Here is a 25,417-nt window from a genome sequence, read left to right as displayed (position 1 = left end):
AACCATAGAGTCAATAATTGTGACGAAGTGATCACTCATTTGGATAAATTTCGGCGCTCGTTTTGGTAAATATTGAGCTTGTTGAACAATATCAATCTTTTCTTAACTAGTTATTTTAATAAATGATACATACGTCTAAAGCGTGCGAGAACAGAAATACTTTTCAAATGTCTGAATCATTATAACACTCTTTTTTATTTGTATAATTATCAAATCAAAGTAGATTATTTTTTGTTGTGTATACTATTATAAAGAAGTGTGAAACGTTATCAATATTTTGCAAAATATTTTCCAAATTTTGATACATAAAATACTGATTGTTAATCTACACTGGAAACTGATTGGACTCCTCCCCAAATTGCGTACAATGTACAAGTCATATACCGAATTTATGGATTGGTGTAATATTAAAAAAATCAAAAATTACACCCAAAATGTTCTAATTGCATATTTCTCAAGACAATGTCAATGAAATAATCAACGTTATGGTCCCATTAATCAATGCTGGAAACTACCATAAATTTAATCATATAAGTAAATTTCACAAACTTCCCCCCATAAACAGCCAATAAAAAAAGCCATAAAACAAGTTTCTTAGATATTTTCAAACAATATGTGTCTTTACGACCTTTAGAAGACGTGTTTTTGAGATATCGTAAGAATAAATGTACCAAACAACCTGTTGGTAATAACCAGATTTTGAAGATTCCATCCATTATATCACAATATTAAAATTTCTAATGTTGAAAGCCAGGAATTTGAATATGTGCCCAAAGCAGAAACTTCTGCTCTGGAGGAACCAGAGCCCAAATTGACACATTTCGATTTTCTTGATACTGTGGTATCTTCAACCTCAAAAATAGAAACTATGAAGAAGTTACAGTGAAAGAAAAAAAATAACAAATATAATAATCATAAATATGAATAATTGTACAAATACCACTGTGAATATTGATTTGAGTAAATGAAACGCTTTTTTGTTAGATTATGTACTTGCATTTTTGAAAAGTATTTATTTTTTGTTTATTTTGAGTTCTTGAAATGAAATAATGAGATATTGATCTAAAGTGAAGAAATGATATCTAAATATTTTATTGATAATCAGGGATATTTCAAGTTTTCAACTACATAAGAAAACGATCCACATTGGTTTCCAGTTGTGACATCATAGGTTTGATAAAAACATTGACCTGATGTCTGCTTGATGATCACGAGGTTATCATAGCTGGCAACATAGCGTGTGCTGTTATAATACAGTTTTTATTTATTAGTTAGTGAATAAACCTTTTATAATCTAATTTATTACATAATCACGTTAAAAATTGAAAGCATAATAAACTAAACTACCATAAAAAGTTGAATTTAAATTTAATTTACATTAAAATGATCCTGGCAACAAAAATAATTACATCTCGCAGGATCGTCAAAATGACCATCAGTTTCTAACCATTTTTGTACATATTTATTTGTATATATATGAAACTTTATCAGGTGCAACAGTCGTGGAATTTTCACATCATGGCACAAATCACAATTTATAAATCATTTTTCATATTAATCAAGGTTTCATAATTTTACTAATTTTAGAATAACGGTTCGTAATTATTCAGTATTTATTTCATACCTATGACGTCACGCAATATAGCGGCCTTAATGAAATGTTTAAACCACCTACAAAATTTTGGAATTTTAAAAAATTTCTTTCCCTATTAATATTGATCGAATAATTGGAAAAACATTATAATAAAAGATGTATATAAACTATCCAAAACTATTAGTTAAACAATGCAAGTACCCTCTTATTAATATTCCAATAAATTAATGATTCTCCGTCCCTGTTGATCAATCGACGCCGCTATTGAAATTTCACAATTGTAAATGGAAAATTATGATATTTTTCAAACGGAAATCTCTGATTTACTGAGCAATATAACATCTGCGAAGTTCGTGCTTCAATTCGGAAACACATGTTCATTACAACGATTTGAAAACTTTTTCAAAAAACATAATAAAACCAAAGCGAATGAAAACAAATCGAATATTTTGGATAAATAAAGCAACAAACCGATATAGATACCGTACTCATTTGAAAACCTCACGGTTTTGTGCATATGATGAAGAATGTTGAAAAAGTAATTTTCACTATTAATGAGGTCGAAGCTGTTGAAATTTATCAACATATGTCACCAAAAGAAGTGAGGAGTCACTATTGACTGTAAAATGGAGGCTCTTCATTTTTTGTTGTATTCAGGCACACCCAAAAATATACAAAAAGATCCGATTTAAGAGAACCACAACTCACGAAACTCGATTATGACCTAGTTATGAATGGCCTACACATTCTATCATAATTTTAGACAAAGTTTTGAATAAATATTGTTTTTTTTTTTTGACAGATATATATATTTTGACAGTTTTGTAACATATGTTTTGATAATATTGTCATTTCAGTCATCATATTGATGGAAGAAAGATTTAAATCATTTGTTTTTGTTTAAGATTTTCATCGTTTTTTGTGATAAAAATTGAGATAAAACGAAATTCGTTTATCTAAAAATGACCTTGAACCCCTCACTTGTTCTTTATTAAGGCATAGGACGCATGACTTTAGGAAACTTTTCATATAAAATAAAAAACACTTACCAGAAAAATTCGCGATACGACTCATCCGAGGCCACTGCAAATTACACCATACACAGCAAACGTTTCTCGTATTTTCACACTGAATTTTCCGAATTTCAAATCTAGTTCCAATCGTATTTAGTTTTCCGCATACAAAATAATCACCCGAATGCGACTTTCAGGTTCGATTTTCGGTTAGGAAATGGCGGAATGTATGTGGAAAACGATGCGCGCGCACCTTTTTCCCAGGACTACGGGAAATTATTGATTTCTAAATAGCAAAGTGAAACTCGTGTAATGAAAATTGCTGTAGAATATCTTGAGTCGAGAGACGGATTCCTAGAACATCTGCTATAGAAGCTCGTATTCAGAAAATTGCGAGACATTTCACAAAATTATTTCATACGAGACACTCTAGAAATTATATCTATCAGTTTGACTATTGTGATTAAATTCAATTCGTTTCAAAACTTACTGATGAAGAAGAAAAAAGGGAAAACGACAACTTCAGAAACTTTTCACTAAAATTATAGTGAGGAAACTTGGAGACAAGATTCTAACATCATAAAAACAACAGGAGTAGAAGTTTGCATGCAAACAAAAAATAATAAAACCTAATGACTGATTCAAAACTAGTGGGGTCATTTCCTGAAATTTGATACAAGTTTTTGGGCTCGTATTGGATTTTAATAATCATAAGATGTACACAAAAATAAAAAAAGGTTTGGATTGGTCAAAAGCCCTGTTAACTGAAGATCATAGCCGCATCTTATAATTTATATGTAGCTATTTACCAATAATAGCTATAAATTAGTTTCTTTTCAATATAATAATATCTAGTTTTGACAAATTTCACCAAAAGTACAATTTTAGATTCTTCCGTATAATAAGTGAATTCAATTTGTGTATTATAAACAGCTTAGATTATTTGAAAATTGTAATTTGCGTTTATGATTATGTGGCGAGTCTCGAACAGTACCTAACTTTCCAGGAAAATCAAAATTTCAAATAGAAAGTTATTCAAAAAGTACACTCATTCTTCTTTAGAATTTCCGACTGTTGACAAAGCTCTTGACACGGTTCGATATCATAAAGATTACCTTGAACTGAATCCAAGCTCACTATGAAAACCTTTAAAATCTATTTCAAGGGTAGGTAGACCACTTAAGTAATCGGTCAAGAACGTCACAAAACAAAAAGTACCAGATCTGTTTTTTAAAAATTTCAGGAATAATTGTCACATCTTCAGTTGCTTCCATTTGCTGTGAAAAAGGTTAGTTGATTTTTATGAATAATTCCAAGGAATATCGCCCAATTTTGAGTTACGCCTATTTTTAAAGTGAATTTAAGAATAGAGAAAACTTCAAGGAACGATATGAAGATGGTGATAGAAGATATGAATGCGAAGGTCAAAATGGAAACGATAATAGAAAAAAGTGGCAGGAGGGAAGAATAAGCAACGGAAATGGAAAATTCGTTATGAAACATGGAAGATACCTAACAGAAGCTGTTGCCATGGAGAAATACATAATATAACATGAATTTCACCAACAAAATAAAATCATCAAAAGTTAGTGAAAGATGAGAAGTTTCACTTTTCAGCAACTCACAACGGGTTTGGTTATTTCAACAACGCAAATGATGTTAACAGATTTGTTGGAGCTGGATTTACAATAATAAGAGAATTTATGAAGAGTGCTATTAATTTTGACGCAATTTCGGAATGACTGTGTAAAATAAGGTGAAAGTGCAGATACGGGAAAGTAAAAATAATGAATGGATATACAGAAAATAAAGAATTGACAGTAAAGAAAGAGTTCTAAGAGGATATGGAAAGCGTACTAGAGAAAACATCAAGGAACAATATAAATATGATGGTAGCAGATATGAATTCTGAGGTGAGAATGGAAACGATACACAAGAAATTAACAGGAGAGAAGAATATGCACAAAGTTCCTAATTGAATACGCTATGGAACATGAAAAAAAAATAGCTAACAAAAGCTAGTAAAAGATGAGAAATTACAGAGGTAAGGATGCAAAAACAGATCACTTTTCACTTAGGCACAATAGAAGAATATACTTTAGAAGCAACGAATTGAGAAATTTCCCCAAAGAGGTCAAAAAATCAAGAGGGAGCACAGTTAATTACTGAGTGAATCAGGGATCAGGGATAAGAGAGGAAATCATGAATGAGAATCTCATGGAGAAACCAAGTGATAAAGGAATCTTAGCATAGATAGAAAATTTGAGAACCATGAATGCTGGAGAAAATGGCATTCCAGCAGGAATTATCGAAGACGATGGGAAAGATATAAAGACAGAATATGCAGGATATTACGGTGAATTTGGAATGAAGATCATGTGCCTAAAAGATTGAATAATGAAATAATATATCCAATATTAGAGAAAAGAGATATAAGTAGATGTGGAAATAATAGAGGGATATGACTTTTTGATATGATGTAAAGAGTTTTGACCTAACTTATGGGAAACAGACTCAATGTGTATCAAGACAGGATAGTGGGAGAATACCAACGAAGTTTTAATAGAGGTAGAGAGCAACGGATCAGACGATCATCGATAAAAGCTATCAGCAAAATCTAGGCGTTCATACTATGTAGATTTTGAGCAAGATTATGACATAATGGATAGAAAAGAAATTTATGTTGCCTTCAATCTATAAGGGATCCAGAAAAAAGTTGTGAAGCTAGTCAAGATAACATTAGATAACTGATTGAAACGAGAAGATCCTATGTCCACAGTGGCAAGATACAAATAATAGGGTGCATTGCATATGCACAAGATTTAGCTTCAATAACCAGAAAATGGTATTCTGTATATTAGAGGTTGTAGAAAATATGTATTAAGAATAAAACAATAGAAAAGAAAGTATATAATGCTAAGACAAAATGTGATTGGTAGAAAGAGATGCAAAGAGAATGAAGTGGGCAAATACAAAAAGTATAAGATACAAAAAAAATTTGAATACCTGGGAGCAGCACTGTCAAATAAAAATAAAAATTAGACTGAGATGAATTGAGGAGGTGTCGAAGTATGTCAGATCTGCGAGGGAATAAATAAGATCAAAGGAGTTATAGAAAGCGGACAAAACAAAAATAATGTATCGACAATGATACAACTATCAGTTACATATAGAAGTGAAACATCAGTTTTAGCGAAAGCTGACAAAACAAAATTGCTTATATGGGAAAAGACATGTGATTTCTGGGGAGATAGAAACAAGTGGAGAAAGAAAGCTTGCGAAGAACTAGTTGGATGCAGTTTTGAATGATATTAGAGAGGTATAACCGAATTAGACTGCAATAGTGCAGAATCGCAACCTTTGGAGAAGAATTTTGAAATCAGTTGAATATCGATGAGAGAAGAAAAATTAGTTAGAGCTTCAAAGACCGGCAGCACTAGATCTCTTCTGTCATAAAATCAGTTTTTTTCATAATTCTCGAATGATAGATGGAAACTATTAAAAAACTGATTTTATAAAAGAAGAGACATAAAATTAAACAGTCTAACTTTCCTCTTTAGGAGGAAGTTTTTTGAAAAAGCATAGTTTAAAAAAGATCATCCTACGCATAATTCTTTAATACTAACTCGCGTTTCTAATCATTATTGGAAAAAATGTCAAAACCAGATAAACTAATGCAGTGAAAAAATTCAAAACGCTTTCAATTAAAAGCAGTAATATTTTAGTTGTGCTGATCTTTCCGAGAGGTAAAGAGATGGAAAAATTCACACTTGACACGTTAGCGCAAATAATTAATTCAAATTGACAGGTCATAATTTCAAATTCAGCAATAAAACATGATGTTAGTCATTCTCTCAAAGTTTTGTAGTAAACTGATTTGAACAAATTGAGATTTTAAGAAGTTTAAATATATCTTTGTTCCCGTGCTAAACCAAACTATTAATTCAGCACACGAAATTTTGTATTTATTTTCTAAATTTAACTTATATAAATATTTTCTCTCTTCATATTTGAATTAACCAACAGGATATGTTCTCTATATTTGATGATTCTAGTAACCCCATTAAAATTTACAGTGGTGTTCTAAAATATTCAGCTATTTGTTTGAGTTTCCAATGCACATTTCAGTAAGAAAAAAATTTATCTGGAAATCAATACTGAAACCTCAGCTTACGAATATGCAACAAGTTTTAGTGTGAAATCTTTCAACTGAAAACTAACAAATCCGGAAAATGCAAAGTAAGACTTTCGGGGAAGTATTATGCGATATTTAAGAGGGCGAAATAGCTACGAAAAACCCTATTTGTGGAAAAAAACTTTTACGGTGATATCGTTGAAAAACATTATTTCTTTGTAGAAAAAATAACGAACGTTAAAAATAAAGGGTAGTGTGAAATTTTTGTCTCATGTTTTCTAAATAATGTGAAGAAGAAAACTGTATAATTTCTTTATCTATATGTCTCATCTTCATCGAACGATGAGATGATAAGTGTGATATTCACAAATGTTTGAGCATCCAGGCATTCATTTATGGTCTGCGCGACCATGATATCTAGAGGACGCTCAGATTAACCCATCCGAAGTAGCAGAATAGTAGACAGCTGCTCTTGAATATGAAGTAGTCTCGATGGCTTTAAATAACAAGGTTTGAACCATACATGAAGATTCGATGCTGGTATTTTGGAAAGCCGGGGTATGTACCTCCGTAAGTGTTTATTACTTCTCCCCAAGAATAGAAAGATTGTGAATAATTACGATAAACATTAAATTTTCAAAATCAATCAATACATCCGTATAAATTGAGTAATTGAGTACTTTTTGTATGAAAAAGATCTGATGTACCCCAAATTCCAAATAAAAATTGGGCTATCGCAAAAAGATTCGGAAACAAATTGTAAATGTACAGTCAAAAAGCATAGTTGTATAACCAAGAAATAATGATAAAAATGAAAATCTTGCTACAATAATTGTTGAATCGGTTTTTTTTACAAGCCTGAGTCCAGTTTTTTTCAGATTTCAGGTGTTTTTGTTCGATCGTTTTTTGTTGAAAGAGCGATTTTTATTACGAGTGGAAACGAGTCAAATCAGCATTTTAATTTTTTGCTTCATTTTAGAAGGGCGCAAGTCCAAAAGAGTTTTTTTTAAAAAGGCATGAGTCCACTTTTTCTACGGATTCTGTTGTTTGATTTCTGGAATTTCGCCTGTTACGTGCAGTCAGCTGTTACTGCTCATTTTTGTCTTTTATTATTATAACCTACAAAATATTGTAGTGAATGTTACTAAACATCCTTGTAATGTCTTTGTAGATCCACTTCAGGTCAAAACAAAAACCAAGCGATGTCAAGGTTCTGTTTATATAGATTCAGGTCGTTTCCAGAAGGTCACTCATTATTTTTCTTTTCACGGCCGCAGTTTCCTCCCGTGTGTCAGAGATTTCGGAATAATATTTAAAGGAACATGACCGCATTTTTTATGATAAAATAACTTACACAGTTTTGAAAAACTCACCACGGTTTGATAAGTTCACGGTTCATGAGATTAAATCATCCGACATAGTTTTAGATTTCAAAACGTGGCAAAATATGTTTTAAAAAAAATCGTGTATATCACAAGAAACAGAAGGAAAAAACACAGATAAAATGTACTTCCAAATTAGTACTCTCTTCATGTTCGTTTATGATTATGAGTTAAAAGATTGTGTTAAAGTTCACCCTACAATAAATGGTATTACTTAAGTCGAGTGCCAATAAAAACTGCAAAAATAGAAGATATTAAAAAACTGAGAGCCTACATTCCAGACGAGCATCGGGGATTTTTCGAAGAAATTTGTGACTGGTCAATTGATGACAGATCTCGAGAGATTATCAGCGATTTTGAGGATGAAAAACCCAACGATGACCCATAAATCAGAAATATGATATCAAATCTACATCTTTATTTTTTTTCCTCTTTTAAACTCATTTAAGTGAGTGATTTTACCATCTTTTTATTAAATTGTGAACATTATCTTACTATAAAGTTTTTATTTGCAATTTAGTGGTTAGCAACTTGATTTTTAGAGGTGTATATCTAAAGTATTGATAAAGATAAATTGCATTTCTTCACATGTTGACATTTTTATAAAAAAATATTTTATGTGGAATATTTTGATTTAAACAGTTTTTTTAGTTTTCCGAATGTTTATTTTCTTGTACTTACGCCCGTTTAAAAAAATCGATTCAATTAAGATACAGATAAGCAAGTGATTAGAAAGAAATAATCAATAAAGGGTATTGAATATTATAAAAATACAAGATAATTCGATTAAGACTGAAAAAATTATTTAATTCACTAGCTTCGACGATTTTCTGTAATCCTTATCAAAATAATGGAAACAGCATCAAAACGTTAAATGAAATGGAAATATTTGAATTCTTCCAATCTTTTCATCAATTATAATGGTCTCTGAATACGTATATATTCATAGACACACTCATTTCGAGAGTTGCTAGGTAACTGGGTGTTGCTAAGCGATTTCTAAACGTTGCTCAGGTAACCAGAAAGCGAAACATAACGCGTGTATACAAACAAAAATACAATAAACATGAACTCGTCAAAGGTAAGTCATATTAATATTATAAGAATGTAGATAAGAAAATATATAAAACACTTTTTTCCAAGTTTTGTAGAACTGATGTATACAGGGTGTTACATGACTTGATACATAACAATCGGGAGGAAAAAGATTTCTAATACGACCCCTCGTTTCTGAGTTGTAGTCGTTCAGATTAGCGAAATCAGAGCTCATATTGAAGTATATTTTCTAAATTATACATTCCAACATTATGAATTTTTAATGCATGATTTCGTATGATTGAATCCATATTGTGTGTTTGACAGAATAAATAATTTTATACTACTATCTGGATGTCAGGCTCATGCTTTAGTTAGTTGACAATGTTACTTCCACGAGAACTACCTGTACAATCTGAAGATAGCAAAAATGGATTGTTCAATCGATTTTTTAACAAAACTGAATTCTTTTTTCAACTCGATAAAATTCATGGTTTAGGATATGCGTAGGTTATTAGATAATTGTAAGTACCAAGGAAACCGTTCACCATAAAGAGACATTCTGAAGAAAATTATCATAAATTGTAATTATTTATTGAAAATACTTACAGGAGGTATTAAAACACAAATAAACTTGCCTCATTGAACTCCATATTGTCGAACATCATGTTACTTATATAAGGAAAAAATTGAAATGTTGAAACATTAAGTTGGTCTGCCTAAAACTTACCAAATAAAAACAAAAAAAACTAATAAATGTTTCAAGTTGGCACCTAGCACTTCTACACACTTCCCGAGTCTAAGGAGGAATTGCACATTACATGGATGGGAAATCGTATTAGAGAAATCCTAAATATCGCTGACAAAATCGACCAGTCTCATCAGTAAACAGTACTTTTCGAACAAATGTATTATCCACTCGTTGTTTATCTAGAAATCAACGAGCGTAGGCCAGTCCTATGGAATGATCCTCTACTTCCATGGCGTGCACCTTCTGGATGTGAAAAGGGTAAAGAAGTCGCTCCTGGAGAATCCTATGGATAGTTGTCGTTTGATCGTATTTGAATACCCCCTGTAAGTATTTTCAATAAATGATTACAATCTATGATAATTTTTTTCAGAATGTCTGTTCATGGCGAACGGTTTCTCTGTTATATATACCGATCTAAAAATCTACATATCTCCAAAACTATGAATTTTTTAAAGTTAAACCAAGAATTCATTTTTTCTTTCTTTAGATAGCACAGGTTGTCTCTATTAAAGATACGGATTATTAACTATTGGGCATGAGCCGTCCCTGGCCTTCAGATAGTATGAGTTTTGATTTCGCAACTATAAATGCCTATAACTCAGGAACGAGGGGTTGCATTACGGCTTCACCACATCAAGTCTCGTTACACACTCTATGTATCTAACATAGTCGAGATACAAACAAAAATACTAGTTTTAAGAAATACTAGTTGAAATAACTTCTTTTCATGTATCTAAATAATTAATCATAGTGTGAAAGTAATTTTATATGAAACTATATTAGAATTAAGGTTAATTTTCAATTACATTGTTCATAATTAATTCTATGGAGAAAATATATTGAATTAATTGACACGGATATTACAAAAGTTTTTTATAATCTTGTTTTACTACATTAAACCTTCATATGGAGCTTCTCTTATTGTCCAGGGGAGGTCTACGACGAAGTTCATTTATTTTCTTCACGCTCCGAAGGACTCCATTCAAATGTTTTTTACAGTGGATTTAAGCTGTCCTGAGTGTTTTGGAGTAAAATTTGCATTTCATATGTTAGATTTTTAATTACACAAAGAAAAAAGAATTTGACAACGAAGACACTGATCATATATTTTTGTTACAACATTTCGGAAGTTATCAATGTACCTAGTATAGTAGATTCCACGAAAAACTGTTTATTTAGATATTAAAAAAAAAGAAACTGGACAATCTCGAAACATAATTAATTCACACGCAAATGTTATAGTTCAAGAGCCCCAACCAAAAAGGTAGGTTCTGAGAAAAACGTACGGGAACAAGTATTTTTTTTGAATATGTTCAGGAGTGTCCCCTGAATGTAAATCCAAGTGGGCGCCATGGGGGGCTCCACTTCAGCCAACATCTTGAAAAACACGTTTTATTAAATATTTAGCGAACCGCGCATCATACAAAAAATGTGGAGATCATTATTGTAGATAATGATATTTGCCATCGTTTTTACTTGAAACTTTTTTTTTAGGTTTTTAATTATAGCGCTCCAAACTTTTTTCAATATGGCCACGTTTTATATTATAACAAATGTCTGAGTCCGTTTTTTTGAAGTGAAATTCGTAAAATTCTTTTTCTTTCAGTGATTTCGACAACAATTTTAGACAGAGAAAATAGGGTGTAGACGAATATACATAGTATTTCAAAAAATTTGCAACGATTGAAACGGTCTAGCGTTTTTTCGAAAAACTCACGTTAAATTTAAAAAAATAAAACCTTCATATTCTTCTATTAAAGAAGAAATTATTTTGAATATTACAATATATCATAATTTACAATATAAAATAATAATGTACAATATAAAATAGCATAATACAAGCATAAAGTTAATTAATAAAAATAATATTAAGAATAACGATAACAATTCTTACGATGTAGGGTAATTAAATATTTAGCAAAATCCATATTGAAAAAAGTTTGGAGAGCTATAAATAAAAACCTATATGTTATACAGATGAAGTTCCAAATAAAAAAGATGGTAAATATTATTATCTACAATAATGATCTCTACAATTTTTGTCTTAGGATGCGCGGTTCGCGAGATATCTAATAAAACGTGTTTTTCAAGATGACGGCTGATGCCCACTTGAATTTACATTCAGGGGACACCCCTGAACATATTAAAAAAAACACCTGTTCCTGTACGTTTTTACAAAAAAAAAAAAACGTTTCTTGGCCTATTATACGTTTTTCGGCTTAGCAAGAAGAGCAATATCTTTCGTTTACTGCTAGTGTAATATGTTCTGCATAATCCATCTGCAGAATTTCTCTCCAAATACCGACTCGTATAAGATGAACTTTCAAAAAAAATATCTACTGAGGCTCGCACAATTCGTGACTTTTCTCTAGACAAGGGTTTCCATCTTTTGAAGTCACATTGTGAGAATATATTTTTTAAGAGTTATTGCATGCCATGTGTATCATCTTAAGATAAAATAGGCGACCTCTAGCTTCAAGTTTGATATTTTAGTGGACTGTTTAATTGGTTGGTTCAAAAATATTATCAGGATCTCTTCTCACGATGAGTTTTAGCAGCGCTTTTCAGCTACGTCGCCATGAAGCGGACATAACTACTAGTTTTATAGCAATACGTCCAAGTGCCATCAGTGAAACCTGTTGATACGGTGCTAACCAAGAATTGAATTGCCCATAGGAGTCATTTCTCTAGTTGCAACTCAAATATTGCGTTTTGCGATTTTACTGCTGTGAGCGTCGCATCTAGAATCCCGAATCGTTGGCTATTTCTCAGCGTTCAATATGAGATAATAAGTGTCAATGTTAGAGACCTCTGTCCCCATTTTATCTCATAGGTATATACATACAACCGACACATACTATCACAATATAGTCAAGTCCTTTCTCTTCGGCGTCGCATCTGAAAAGTGGGACATGCTGCTAAGTGGTGCAGCTAAGTTGCGCCTTCTAAAGTGGCTTAGCTGATGGGTCGCGCCTTGTGAAGAGGTTCCATTACTAGAAACTCTCTACTCTGCAACGGAAGCGTACAGCTAGCAGAGCAAAAGCGCTTTTTGAAAGTTTCCATGTGAAGGGGCTCATATAAAACCATATTTCCTTACTAGCAGCACCATTGTCAAGCGCTGTTAAAGCGTCCCGTGAGAATCGTTCATTTTTATAATTGAGTATTGGATTAGAAAAGTCTCCTAACAACTTAAGGATGTCAGCACTCATCAGCAAGTTTAGAAATATTTGTGCAGCTTGGTGCCTGTTTAATAGTGAGTCTGTGGTTATTAGAGTTTTTTGTCTGAAAATGGAGAAAGTTGAACATCCAATATGGATCTATCACTTCACTACGGAATGAAAATGATCATCATATGAGTGGACTGCAGCAGGTGAACTACGTCCGCAACAGTCGCAACAGTCAGCTGGGGAGGTTATGGCTTCAGTATTTTGGGATGCGTATGGAATATTCTTCATCGAAAATCTCCAGTAAGGAGAGACACTCAATAATGAATACTATATAGTGTTTCTGGATCATTTGAATGCAAAAAACGCCCTCATATGTCAAAGAAAAAAAACACTGTTTCACCGAGACAATGCAGCGATTCACAAGTCGATGGCAACGACGGTTAAATGGAGCGAATAACACTTTGAATTGCTTACTCGTTCACTGTATAGTCACTGATTTAAAAAAATACTCTCCGGTAAGAAATTCAGCACAAATGAGGAAGTGATTGCTGAAACTGAAGTAAATTTTGAGGCAAAATATAATTCCAAATAATTATATTTCTCTTGCAGGAGATTTTTGGCAAAAAATGTGTTTTTTTTTACTTTTTCACAAGACTTATTGAGTCATGGTTATTCATTGATGTAAATTGCTTCTCTGATATGTAATAATGCTGATAACATTTTCATATTTTCGAAAATATATTTCAAACATCCGATGGATTTTATTTAAAAATGGGCATTTAAAGGATATACTGAGTATGTATAAGCAAAATTTATGAATCTTTTATTTTAGGAAGAGTTGATTGAATTGCTAGAATTAAAATCACCTATAAATGAGAAAAATAAAAGAAGTAACCGAGTTGATCTTTCTCCTACAGTGACTTCCGTCGATACTGTATCTGGAACCGAAGATGCCAACATAATAAATATTTTCTCTGTAACACCAAAAACATATTCGAAAAGGTAGGACCAATTCTCTTAATTCTCAGGATGTTGAATCAAACTGAAATTTTTCATTTTAATGTTATAACCCTGATATTATAGTTTATTTCTATAAATCACTGAGTATTAAAATAATGGAGCATTCCAGTCTATACGCCTATCACTTCTGTTAGATAGTTGAAGTATGTTCTCAAGTCAGTCAAAAGAATATAATGAATTTATTGAGCGCATTCATATTTTTTCCTAATTTACATGCTTATAAACTATAACTTGAACAGAGTAGAAAGTAATTTAATAATATAAACTCATCAATTTGAACAGTTTATTCTTACAACTCCTGTGATGATATTATGGAATACAGTTAACTGAACTTTGAAATACTACCATCACATTATTATTGGTATCGCTCGCAATATTTACAGGAAGTGTTCAAATGTAAATATTTCATAATAGAGCAGTCATTAAAGCAAAAAATAGGGTTTTACCTCGGAATTTTTTTACTGTGAAGCCATTTGCATGCAATTTTGAAATTAGACTCATCTCACCATTCACTTCAAAAGTGAAAATGATCTGGGCTCTGCCAATTTATTTTTAAGGGGTGTAAACAACCCCTTAATGGAAAAATTAGCATTGAGCTATTTTATTTCCAGAAAATGTGTTTAATATCAAGGGATGAAATTGTGAAGTGTGTTCTAATACAATTACCTCATGATAAAATCATTTTCAACCCTTTGAAAACTTTACAACCCTTTCGAACAACCCCTAAATTGAAAATTACTTTGGTATGACATTAAACGATTTAAGTATAGAGTAAATAAGATTTTATGTTCTCTATCTCAATTATCGAATTTTCAACCCCCTTTTGACCCTTAAAAACAACCCCTCGATGAAAAATTGTTTGAAAAAATTTATTTTGATGGAATGAGAATGATTTAAATGTTATTCCACATTCTCGAAAATGATTATCATATTCTCAAGCTTTTCAGCCCTTAATACTACCCCTAAGTTAAAATAGTGAATATATATGATTACACATTTGAAAATAATTTATTTATAGAGTAAGAAATCACCATTTATTGAATAAAATATAAATTTAAAAGTTGTCTAAAACTGTATCTTCATTCAAATGAACGTTGGTTGGCCTACGTTTCTAAAATATATGTGCCATAATATATATATATATATATATATATATATATATATATATATATATATATATATATATATATATATATATATATATATATATATATATATATATATATATATTCATAAGACAATAGTTTTGGTCTTTATTACTGTGTACATTCACTTCCAGTTTACTAAGTAGAAAAAAATACGATAAGTTTTTGGACCATAACTTCTTCAATTTTGATGCTATCACAACTTATAAAAAACCATTTTAATGGTATTTAAAAGAGCTACAACTCCTTTTATTGCAATGTATGGTGAAAAACCTCTTATTCCTCATAATCATACTTTTATACGTACCTCTCATCATTTTTCAGACATTATGGAAAGAAGGTGGTTTTTTTAAAAATTCGAAAATGCTTTTTTCCAATAACTTGAAAAGAATTGTTTAAAAAACTTTATAGAACATTTTTTCCTCAAAATTAGACCTTTCTTCTTTACAACAACTTCGCATCTTCAAAAATCAGTTTACTACCGTATTCTAAACATATTAAGAAAGCAATTTATGAAAATAATCGATTTTTTGAGCCTATCACAAGGAATGACCCCCTTAATATCACTGTATTGTATATGCTTTCTATGTATCGTCTACATCGTCATTTGATATGTATACCAATATTCGAGAATGTATTTCCAATTCTTTATTGTTGTTTGGTATATTAGGTTTTTCAATATCTTTACTATAATTTGTCTCATTTTTCCTTTGGTTCCTAGTGGACTCTTATACCAATTTTGAATTTTCCTTTGACTAGCTCGTGATCATACATGGAGTCGGCTCTCTCTCTCATTTAAAGAGTTCTTCTAATTTTTGTTATGAGTACGTGATCTCTTGGTTTCTCCTATTGGCGAAGTCCATGAGGTTTTACGTATATTTCTATGTTAACAGTTCTGCCATCTTCAACTCGTTTTTTGATTATTTTTAAACCATTGTCATGTCTTTCTCCTCTCCGATAGCATGGATATCCATAATCCGTTACTTTTCGTTATTATTTTCGTCTACTTGAGCATAATAATTTTGATATATCCTGCATATTTCCTGTGATTTGTTTTGGCGTACCTATTATTATATTAGGACAAATACATTGAACATTACGTGGATCAATGCATTTTTCTGACTCGCATAATTAAAACATCTGTTTTCTCAATTAATTACTTTTTAATAAAACATGGATTTCAATGTTTTAGACCAAGTTCTTCTGGAAAAAGAACAATTTCTGAAATATCTGATGATATATTTTTGGTGAAGCCGGATACGAGACCTTCGAGTTCAAAGCGCGATTCTAGAAAAACCTATAAAGAGAAAATATCTGAACACATTAAGAGGATTAAGGAAAGAACATCTATCACTTCGACTGATCTTAGAAGGGGAAAAATTCCAGTTGATAGGATTAGGAAAGAAAGCCAAATAATAGATGCGGAAATTGAGACAGTAAGGAATAAATTTGGTAGAGAAAGAGAGAGCTACAAGCCGAATAATGAATTTTTTGAGTTTGTGATAGAAACGAAAGAAGTGAGTTCATTATCCATGATATACACTTCGTGATTAGGTCCACATGATTTTTTGCCTTCTACCATATTTGTAGGAAGGTTGGATTTTAATCAACTAAATTTTTTCTTGTTATATTACCTTTGAATTGAGGATCACTAACTATTCATGAATTGTGCTACTAAATAAAGGTTATAATAAGAATAAATAAGTTATAAATAAGAATATTGGGAGAAACACAAAATATTTGATAAATTTGGATTTTCAATTTCTATCTATATGTCAAGGCAAATCAAACTCTAATATTTGTACTAATTAAATTCGTGTGCGCAAAAAATTATTGTAACATATTTTTAATAGAGTATAACATATATAAAATTTTGATGTAGCTACTAACTGCATACGATTGATGGTGTTACTGAAGCTTTTATAACGTTAGATAACGATAAAAACCATCATATTTCAGCATCATCATCATCTATCAGCCATCTTCCATCCACTGCTGGATATAGGCCTCCTCTAGTTTAAACCATCTATCTCTATCTTGAGCTGTAGGTATCCAATTTCTTACAATTTTCTTTACATCGTCACTCCATCTTGTTGGCGGCCTGCCTCTACTTCTCTTATCCATTCTTGGCCTCCACTCCAATATTCTTTTCGTCCATCTATTATCCGTCATTCGGGCTACATGGCCTGCCCATTTCCATTTCTTTTGGGCTATAATTTCAATAATGTCCTTAACGTTTGTTCTTCTTCTTATGTTCTCATTTGTAATTCTATCCCTTCTCGTAATTCCCAACATTGCCCTTTCCATTGCCCGTATGGGATTTGGATCGAAGGAAAAATGATAGATAAAATGAATTTTTCAATCAATTTTTTAGCAAAAAGATGGAATTTCTGGTTTAGTAGATATATAGAGTTTTTCATATTTCTAAATCTTCTTTTTTCTAGGTCGTAACGTCAATTTTATTAAATATAAATGTCCATTTTGAAACAGAAGGGATATAAAATCAAGAATATTGAGATGCATTAATATATCAAAAGGTTTAGAAATAAGAAATTAAAGAAATATATAGATTTTTAGAGTGTTGTGAATTCCAAGGAAACCGTTCTCCATAAAGAGACATTCTGAATGAAATTATCATAAATTGTATTTATTTCTTGAAAATATTTTCAAGAAGTATTGAGACTCAATAGAAAATTCCTAATTGAAATGTAGACTGTCCAACATCGTGTTATTTAGATAAGGAAAAAATCCAAATGTAGAAAAATTCAGTTAATTAGCCCACAAATTATTAAATGAAAACAAAAAAAAAATATAATTAATTCGAAATGGACACTTCGCAATTCTACACACTTCCAAAGTCTACGGATGATATTTATTTAAAAAAATTCAATTTATTCCTTATATATATTATATATTGTATAATTATTTATTAGTTCCACCCTTAGTATTTCCAATCCTGTTTCCTCCCGCATTTTGCTTCTCAAGATAAATATACTTTTTCATCAATATATTGTTATTTAACATGATAATTTATTGTGCTATATCATTTTGTTTTATGAGGATGAAGGAACTTCCGACGAAATTGTTTCTTATACCTTACCGGAAAGTTTGGAATTCACTGTGGATTTAGCCGAAAGAGGATGTTTCTTTAACACGCATAGGTGAGATTAAGAGAACGTATTGAGTTGTGAAATAATATCGATAATTCTATTAGGTACAAAACTGTCGATAATAGCAAGAAAATTGGATCTACCGAACTAACAATTGTGAATGTATTGAATATTCCACGAGGCAGCAAGAATGTTTTAGAACAAAGATTCGTAGCGGCTGATGACAGGTATCATGAGTTGTTTTCAGTTTATCGATCCTTATACTTCTTTTTATATGCTTTAGCTGATGAATGATTGTTTGAAAAGACTTAAATTAGTTAGAGATTTTTTTCTATGAATAAAACCATGACAACTACGAGTAAAAGAGTCCTAGAATTAGACAATGTATCAGCGAAATTATATGAAGATTTCCTCAGGAGATCTTATTGTTTTAAAAATATTATATGTATTAACTGCGTCTTCAGGTGTTTGTTGAGGCGTCAGTGCACTGATAGGACTCCTGTTAGTATTCGTAGATTGTTCTTACTTTGGTTAATACATTTAGCAAATCTACTCTTGTTATAATTTCCCTGAAGAGTCTTTATCTGTCTCTATCCCTGTGAGTTCTGCCAATAATTGATTGTGCTCTTATCTACATTCTTTTCTAGTGCTTCTTCCATTGTTTTCTTCAGCTGATAACACAGAAAAGTTCATGTCCCCTTGAAGGACTTGTTTGCTCTCACTTTTGCTATTTCATTTCCCTTCGCTCCGGTGTGTCTCTAAATCCATTGTATGGTAATTTTATCTTTCTTGCCTAGCTCGTTCAATTTATTTAGGCAATCCTAAACGAGTTTGCGATAGTTCCTCTCTAGATTGAACTGCATATTGCATAGATTTCTACTTGAAAAATACTTGATGCGCTGCCCAAACTTTCGGAGTGTTTGATTCTGGGCCGTCTGCTGTTTTCGATCCGTCCGTATACCATTTAATGACATTTCTGTTTATTATTAAGGTGAAGTTTTTTTCAAAGTTGAACTTTTTCGATACAACGTCCTAAGGCAGGTGATAGGGCTTATACCGAATTTAGATTGGTCCAATTTTTTTCCATTCAGGTATTATAGCGTTATACAGAGTATATTAGAGTACAAGAAAGCAATTTAAAAGCAAACTGGCCTCTCTTTGGATTATATATGAGTGTCTTCAAAGGAATAACTGGTTGTAACTACGATTCAATCTCAGATTCGGATTTTTCCAGGAATGTAACTTGAGTAGGATGCGTATATTCATAGTCAAAAATACCAAATAAATCATTCATAATCCCTCCAACCTTTAGTGACTATACATTTAGTATGCTACAAGCACCACTTCTATAACTTTTCCTCATAAACTCATTGTGTTTTATCATCCAATCTGTACAGGACATAAGAAAAAAAGTTACTGTCATTTGGTTATCTTCTCACATCGGTAAGTAATGAACTAGCAGTCCAGCAGGCGAAAAATCTTTATTCAACAGGTTTTAAAAAAAACAAAGAACCAGAGAATCAGCCTATCAAGGCTCAACTATGAATATCTAATGTCTTCTACCTCCAGACCAATTTGAAGGAGCTATAATCAGTTGACGATCATTTTGACTGAATAATAGAAATTTGTCTGTCAAGTTTAAACCTAACTATGAATACATCGGAAAAAATTATATGCTCACTCCAATTTTTCAAAGATATGTAACTTTAACAAAAAATTGTAAAGATTTTTTGTCCTTGGTTTCAGCTCAAAGTTCTGGTATCGGGTTGCCTCAAGCGCTTGTTTTTTATTGTGTGCTTAACTTGCTTTAGGAAGCATCTGTGAAGAAATACAGTGCTCCAGGTGTCACAATTCTCATAACGAAAACGCTGAATCTAGTAGAAGAGATTTTACTTGCTTCCAAGGATTGGTTATCTGGATGTTTGCTACTGAAGTTCCTCGCCAAGTTACGGATTCGTAGCAGAGTGAAACAACGATAAAACACCAAATAACGATACCAAAATCGTTCATTGCTACGGGTACCATCTATTAACTAGAAGAAAATGTGGAGTTGAGCAAAGAGCGAAGCTCTCGAACGGTCAGAGCTTTACGGCTTCGAAAGGAACATATACTATCACTGAAACGTGAGAATCTAACTTCCTCAGCTACTTTTCCGCGACTTCTAGTAAAAGGTAGATGATTCAGTTTCTCTAGTGGCAGATTCCTTTTTTTTGGTACGACAAGTACATATATGAGAAGTTTAAACTCATCTTGGATTTTGACTTGAGTCGATTTTATTACAGACACGACTACTCTCACAATTCAGTGACTTATATCGGCTTACCCTGGTTTCTCGTATTTAATTGAGCAGAATTTTAATTTCAATTTCGTGAAAATTCGAAGAATTTGTGGTGGTGTGGTTCTTGTCTATGGTATAAGCTTCGTGGTGCATGGGCTGCTCTTTGAGAACCTTTTCTGCTCTTCGAAATATTAAGACTGCTACCTGTATTTTCCTTTGCAGTAAATTGTGTCAAGAATACCACGTGACGCGGTCCAGCATAGGCACAATATAGAGCATGAGGATTGGTTAGGTTAGGTTAGGTTAGGTCACAGAACAGTTACTTAAGCCTTTGTATTTATGAAGGGATTTCGGTTATTTCATCTACAGAAATTATTAATAAAAAGTCACTTATTATCTCCAATATCAAATTCTGTTCATATTTCCTCCCAGATCACAAGTATCATGTGAAACTGGATAGAACGTGATAATTTTTCTCAAGTTCCATTGCAAATTTCAAGCTTATCCTGGCGCAGGTCAACAAAGTGACAGAGTTTCTGCGCCTAGTCCACGGGGGGTACTACACAGTCCACGATTTGCACGAGCTTTGGCGAACACTTGGTTTCCAAAATTTCCCTGCTGTGTACTGAGCTGCTCTGCTTTGACTGCGTCTCAATATGCGGGGTGGCTACATACTACAGTAAAATATGCTGCGTTGTCTTAAGCTGTGCTGCATCATCTGCGTCGCGATGTACGCTCGGTCTAAGCTTCGTTATCATAAACTGATTCCGTGGGTCTCACTACTAACTAAGTCAACAATTTCTGCTAGTAGTTGCCTTTCTCATTTTTCAATAGATTATTTCGAAAACTATAAGGCATAAAATCACCAGGCGACAACGTCAGCGATGAGAAAATATATGTAGTTGAAATTGTCTCCTCATTTTTTTTGTTTTTAATATTGATCTAATTGTGTATGTTACATCTTCTTTTGTTAGATCCATTTTACATTCAATAGACGTTATATATAGTTCTAAGTAGCTAATTCTGAGTGTTTTCTTATAAGTGCTTTTTTATTTTTTAGGAGATGGTTTTATAACGACGGTAACTTGATTCTTTTGGAACAACCCACAACAAAGTTCTCCCTTAGACCTTCCAGTTTCCAAACTAATGAATCTACTATAACAGATTATTTTCCACCAAATTTGTATGATGATAGTCTTGAAGAAATTGTTGTAATGAAAGAAAATATCCTAGAAATATATTTCTCGCATTTGAAATTTCGACATCATCCACTTTTTAGCTTAGAAAATATTTTTGTGGAACTTCTAAGTTCAGCTTACGAAGAATATATTGCCATTCAAGAGAGAAATGTATTAACTGATTTAAAAAATGATTTGGAGGAGCTAAGAAAGAAACGAAGTAAAATAGAAAATGATGCTGATTTGAAAAAGATTGATAGAGATGTTAAAAAAATTAGAAATAAATATTTTACAGAGAGCAAAAAATACAGACACGTTACTTTAACTATGTTAGAATCTTGGAGAATTGTTAAGAAAATCCGAGAAATACAAACATTCTCTAGTACCAGTATGAAACTGATGATTGAAAAAGAACCGGTTCAAATTGAGAAAGAAACCGAAGAGCAAAATAAAATGTATGAAGAAACTTTGAAAGAGCTGAAGAGGGAATATAGAAATGAGTTAGATGACGAGAAAGTGCATGAAAGTACGGAAGAAATATATGAAAATTCCAGTCAGGGAAATGAAACTAACGATAATGAGAGTAACAGTTCAACAGAATTTTCTGAAGTGAGTATCTAAAGATTTGCATTGAATATTAGTGAAAACTACACAAAGATTGGGTCGCCTTGCTAAGTCATACGTAAAATAAATCAATAGTGTGCAGAGTTTCAGAGAAGAAATAGAAATGTGTAAAAATGCTTTAACCTTCATGTAATCTACAGGGTGTTCCGCGAATTGAGGCAATAAATTCGGGAGTGAGTAGATGATGTGACAAGAAAATTTCCTATACGATCTCTCGTTTCTTGATTATAGGTATTTGAAGTTGCGAAATCGGGACACATATTTAAGTATATTTTCCAAATCACACATTCGAACGTTATGAATTTTTGATAGATGACTCATGCCGAATAGTTAAGATACGTAACTTTTAAAGAGACAACCTGTACAATCTAGAGATAGTAAAAATTAATTTGTAGTTTCTAGATCGTTGTTCCACATACTGCATACACTTTCTACATTAAAGCTCTCAATTACACTGTATGACGCGTTTCGATAAGCAAATTATCGTCTTCAGAGAAGTTCACCTTCAGTCTCGTGAAATAATACATATAACATATGACATCTCCGATACCAAAGGAACCCTTATTACCCCTTGGATCAATGATATATGGTCCCTCGGCTCAAAACTTGAAAGAAAGCTCCCCTATCCGCCCCTCCGGCAGCTAGCAACAGCCTAAGAAGACCTCACTGGAATCTTCCTTGAAAACTCTCTGATATCCATAAAATAAAGCCTTTTCTCATCATTTCGACGATCTTCGGTGTTTTTTGTCGTTTTCCTGTAGCCTGGTAAATCGGTTTACAAGCCAAATTGCCGACGATAGGGAATAATGCAGCCACAGCTATAGCTGCCCACTCCTCATTTCGAAAAAAACATAAAGTTTTTGAAAAGCAAGCAAATAGAACAAACAAATGTTTTTACTTAGCAGAGCTATATTTTCGTTTTCTTCTAGCAAATTTCCTTCGCTCCTTCTCCTTTCCAGCCAAGATAGCAAACATAACCCCACGAAACATTCACAACCCTAGTCCTGCAGAGGAGCAGCTCTTATATATGGGCTAACTCCAACAAACCTCCCTTCTACAAGAAATTTTCCTTATACTATTTAAAAAATCTTTCAACGAGTCTCTCTCCATAGTCTTCAGTGTTGTGTGAGCAGTGGATTCATTTCGACTAAGAATTTGTAGAGGAGATTGTTTTAAACAAAGGAAATTTCAATCACGTACCACTTTTTTCTAACAATTATAGAGAGAGCATTGAAGGGAAAAAAGTTTGTGAACTTCTGCATTGAAAAGTCGTTCTTCTCTGAAATGACTTTAATATATTCCGTATTGCCTTATGAGGTTTTCTTAATGGCTTTTTGTTATTATCACATTGCTCTGATCTAATTCATTAATCGGTAGCGAACACATTTTCTAATTGGCCATTAGCTATTTCCAAAAGAGAACTGAAAGATGAATGAAGGTCTCCAATTTAAACCAAACACAATAAAATTTCGAATGTCACTATTGTATCACGGAAAATTAAATTGTTATTCTTATTTGTTCTAGATTCATGAAACAGATGATCAAAAGCTACGTAAACATCTGCGTAAGTTATTTAGAAATACTTTCAAGCCACCAGGAGAACCAAAATTAAGATTTTTCTTAAGTCGCAATCATCCTGTAACTGAAACTGTTGATTATAGTAGAGAAATAGCGAGAAGATCAGCAATATCTTCGACTAAGTTCTATTTGAGAATACTCTGCAATAGCATCGAAGCTTGTAAAACTAAATTTCTGAACTTAACTGAAGATTTCGAATTAATCATTGACGAAACGTTTTTCTTGCAACTGATAGAAATTCCAAAATATTTGACAGTAGAAGTTTTCGCCCAACCCAAATCATTGTTGAAAAAGAAAGTATGCGAAATGAATATATATTTACCAGACTCAAAAAATTCGGGAAAGAATTTGAGGAAAAATTTCGAGAAAAGTGAAATTGTACACTACAAACACGAAGGAGTTGGTAGCGGAAAGAAATTGAGAAGCGTCGTAGATAAATTTGATATAAAATTGAAAAATATTAAAAATTTCGAGTTGAAAACTTGTGGATATTTAGAATACAGTATAGAATGGGAGAAAGTTGATAAACAAGAAATTGATACAACTTTTTATACCAAAATGAATATATTGGATCAAGTAATGGATAAACAATTGGTTATCGATTACAAAAAGGCAATTGAAACATTAGATTCACTTGAGGATGACTATTTCGAAAGGAGTCAGACAAATAATTATTTCAGGTAAGCGACACACATATTGTTTATTGGTGAAATTTGAGAAAGTGGACCTCGAGGAGAATTATTTGTTAACGAGATCAATAATAGAAAAAAGATAATTTTGGAGCCGACATTTTGTTTCTTATATGCCTTTTGCCCCACTATGCGTCATCTTTATCATCATATTTTTATTTCGGGTATTCGTTTCCATATCCAATGTGCGTACTTTATAATTCTTTGAGTTATCATTCTTATTATTTTCAGATTGTGTGCTTGCCAAAATTCTCTAACATTCTGCAATATTTCTGAGATAGAAGAAAATATACGATTGAAGGTTTTGATGTTGAGAGACAAAAAAGAAATTGAATTCGACGGTTTATTGGTACCGAATAGGATAAAAGAATTTCCCGTAAACATCTTATCACAATATAATAAAAGGAAAGCCGCAGAAGATAAAGAAAGTTTATCCGATAAAGGCGATTCAGATTTTAAGACTCAATATAATTTCGGCAAGAAATTTTTGAAGCAGGTCCATATGAAAGTCTTCCAAATGTGCAAGAACACAGACAATAATTTGGATTATGAGAGTGTTATAGATGAGAAGTTTTTCATCTACTTCCAGTAAGTTCCAAACATTATAACTAACGAATTTTCATTATCAAAATATTTATATTAAGACTTAAATACATAGCTATTGAGCAAATATGCCAATTGGGTACCCAAAATATGCAAAAAATTTTTGAAAATATGC

The 25,417-nt window shown here is 32.1% G+C and overlaps 2 protein-coding genes across 4 annotated transcripts in view; one reads left to right on the top strand and one right to left on the bottom strand.

Annotated features, from left to right (window-relative positions):
- The window catches only part of LOC130894131 (regulator of G-protein signaling 9), an 83,993-nt gene extending 81,155 nt beyond the window's left edge, over window positions 1-2,838 (bottom strand). For 2 of the 3 annotated variants that reach the window (XM_057800729.1, XM_057800728.1), the window contains exon 1: window positions 2,644-2,838. The gene's annotated coding sequence lies outside the window, so the exon portion shown is untranslated. The remainder of the gene's footprint in view (window positions 1-2,643) is intronic. The other variant, XM_057800730.1, reaches the window with a different exon arrangement.
- Window positions 2,839-9,167: 6,329 nt separating this feature from the next.
- LOC130894523 (coiled-coil and C2 domain-containing protein 2A) overlaps window positions 9,168-25,417 on the top strand; it is a 30,108-nt gene continuing 13,858 nt past the window's right edge. Inside the window, exons 1-8 of the mRNA XM_057801404.1 lie at window positions 9,168-9,205; window positions 13,910-14,079; window positions 16,435-16,759; window positions 18,303-18,403; window positions 18,457-18,579; window positions 21,691-22,417; window positions 23,957-24,690; window positions 24,931-25,287. Of these exons, the coding sequence (XP_057657387.1) occupies window positions 9,191-9,205; window positions 13,910-14,079; window positions 16,435-16,759; window positions 18,303-18,403; window positions 18,457-18,579; window positions 21,691-22,417; window positions 23,957-24,690; window positions 24,931-25,287 (2,552 nt within the window). The 5' untranslated portion in view covers window positions 9,168-9,190. The remainder of the gene's footprint in view (window positions 9,206-13,909; window positions 14,080-16,434; window positions 16,760-18,302; window positions 18,404-18,456; window positions 18,580-21,690; window positions 22,418-23,956; window positions 24,691-24,930; window positions 25,288-25,417) is intronic.

This window comes from Diorhabda carinulata, chromosome 5 (genome assembly GCF_026250575.1).
Source record: "Diorhabda carinulata isolate Delta chromosome 5, icDioCari1.1, whole genome shotgun sequence".
NCBI classification, from domain to species: Eukaryota; Metazoa; Arthropoda; class Insecta; order Coleoptera; family Chrysomelidae; genus Diorhabda; species Diorhabda carinulata.
The sequence above is the reverse complement of the archived record's forward strand: the minus strand, read 5'-3'. Positions and strand labels throughout refer to the sequence as shown.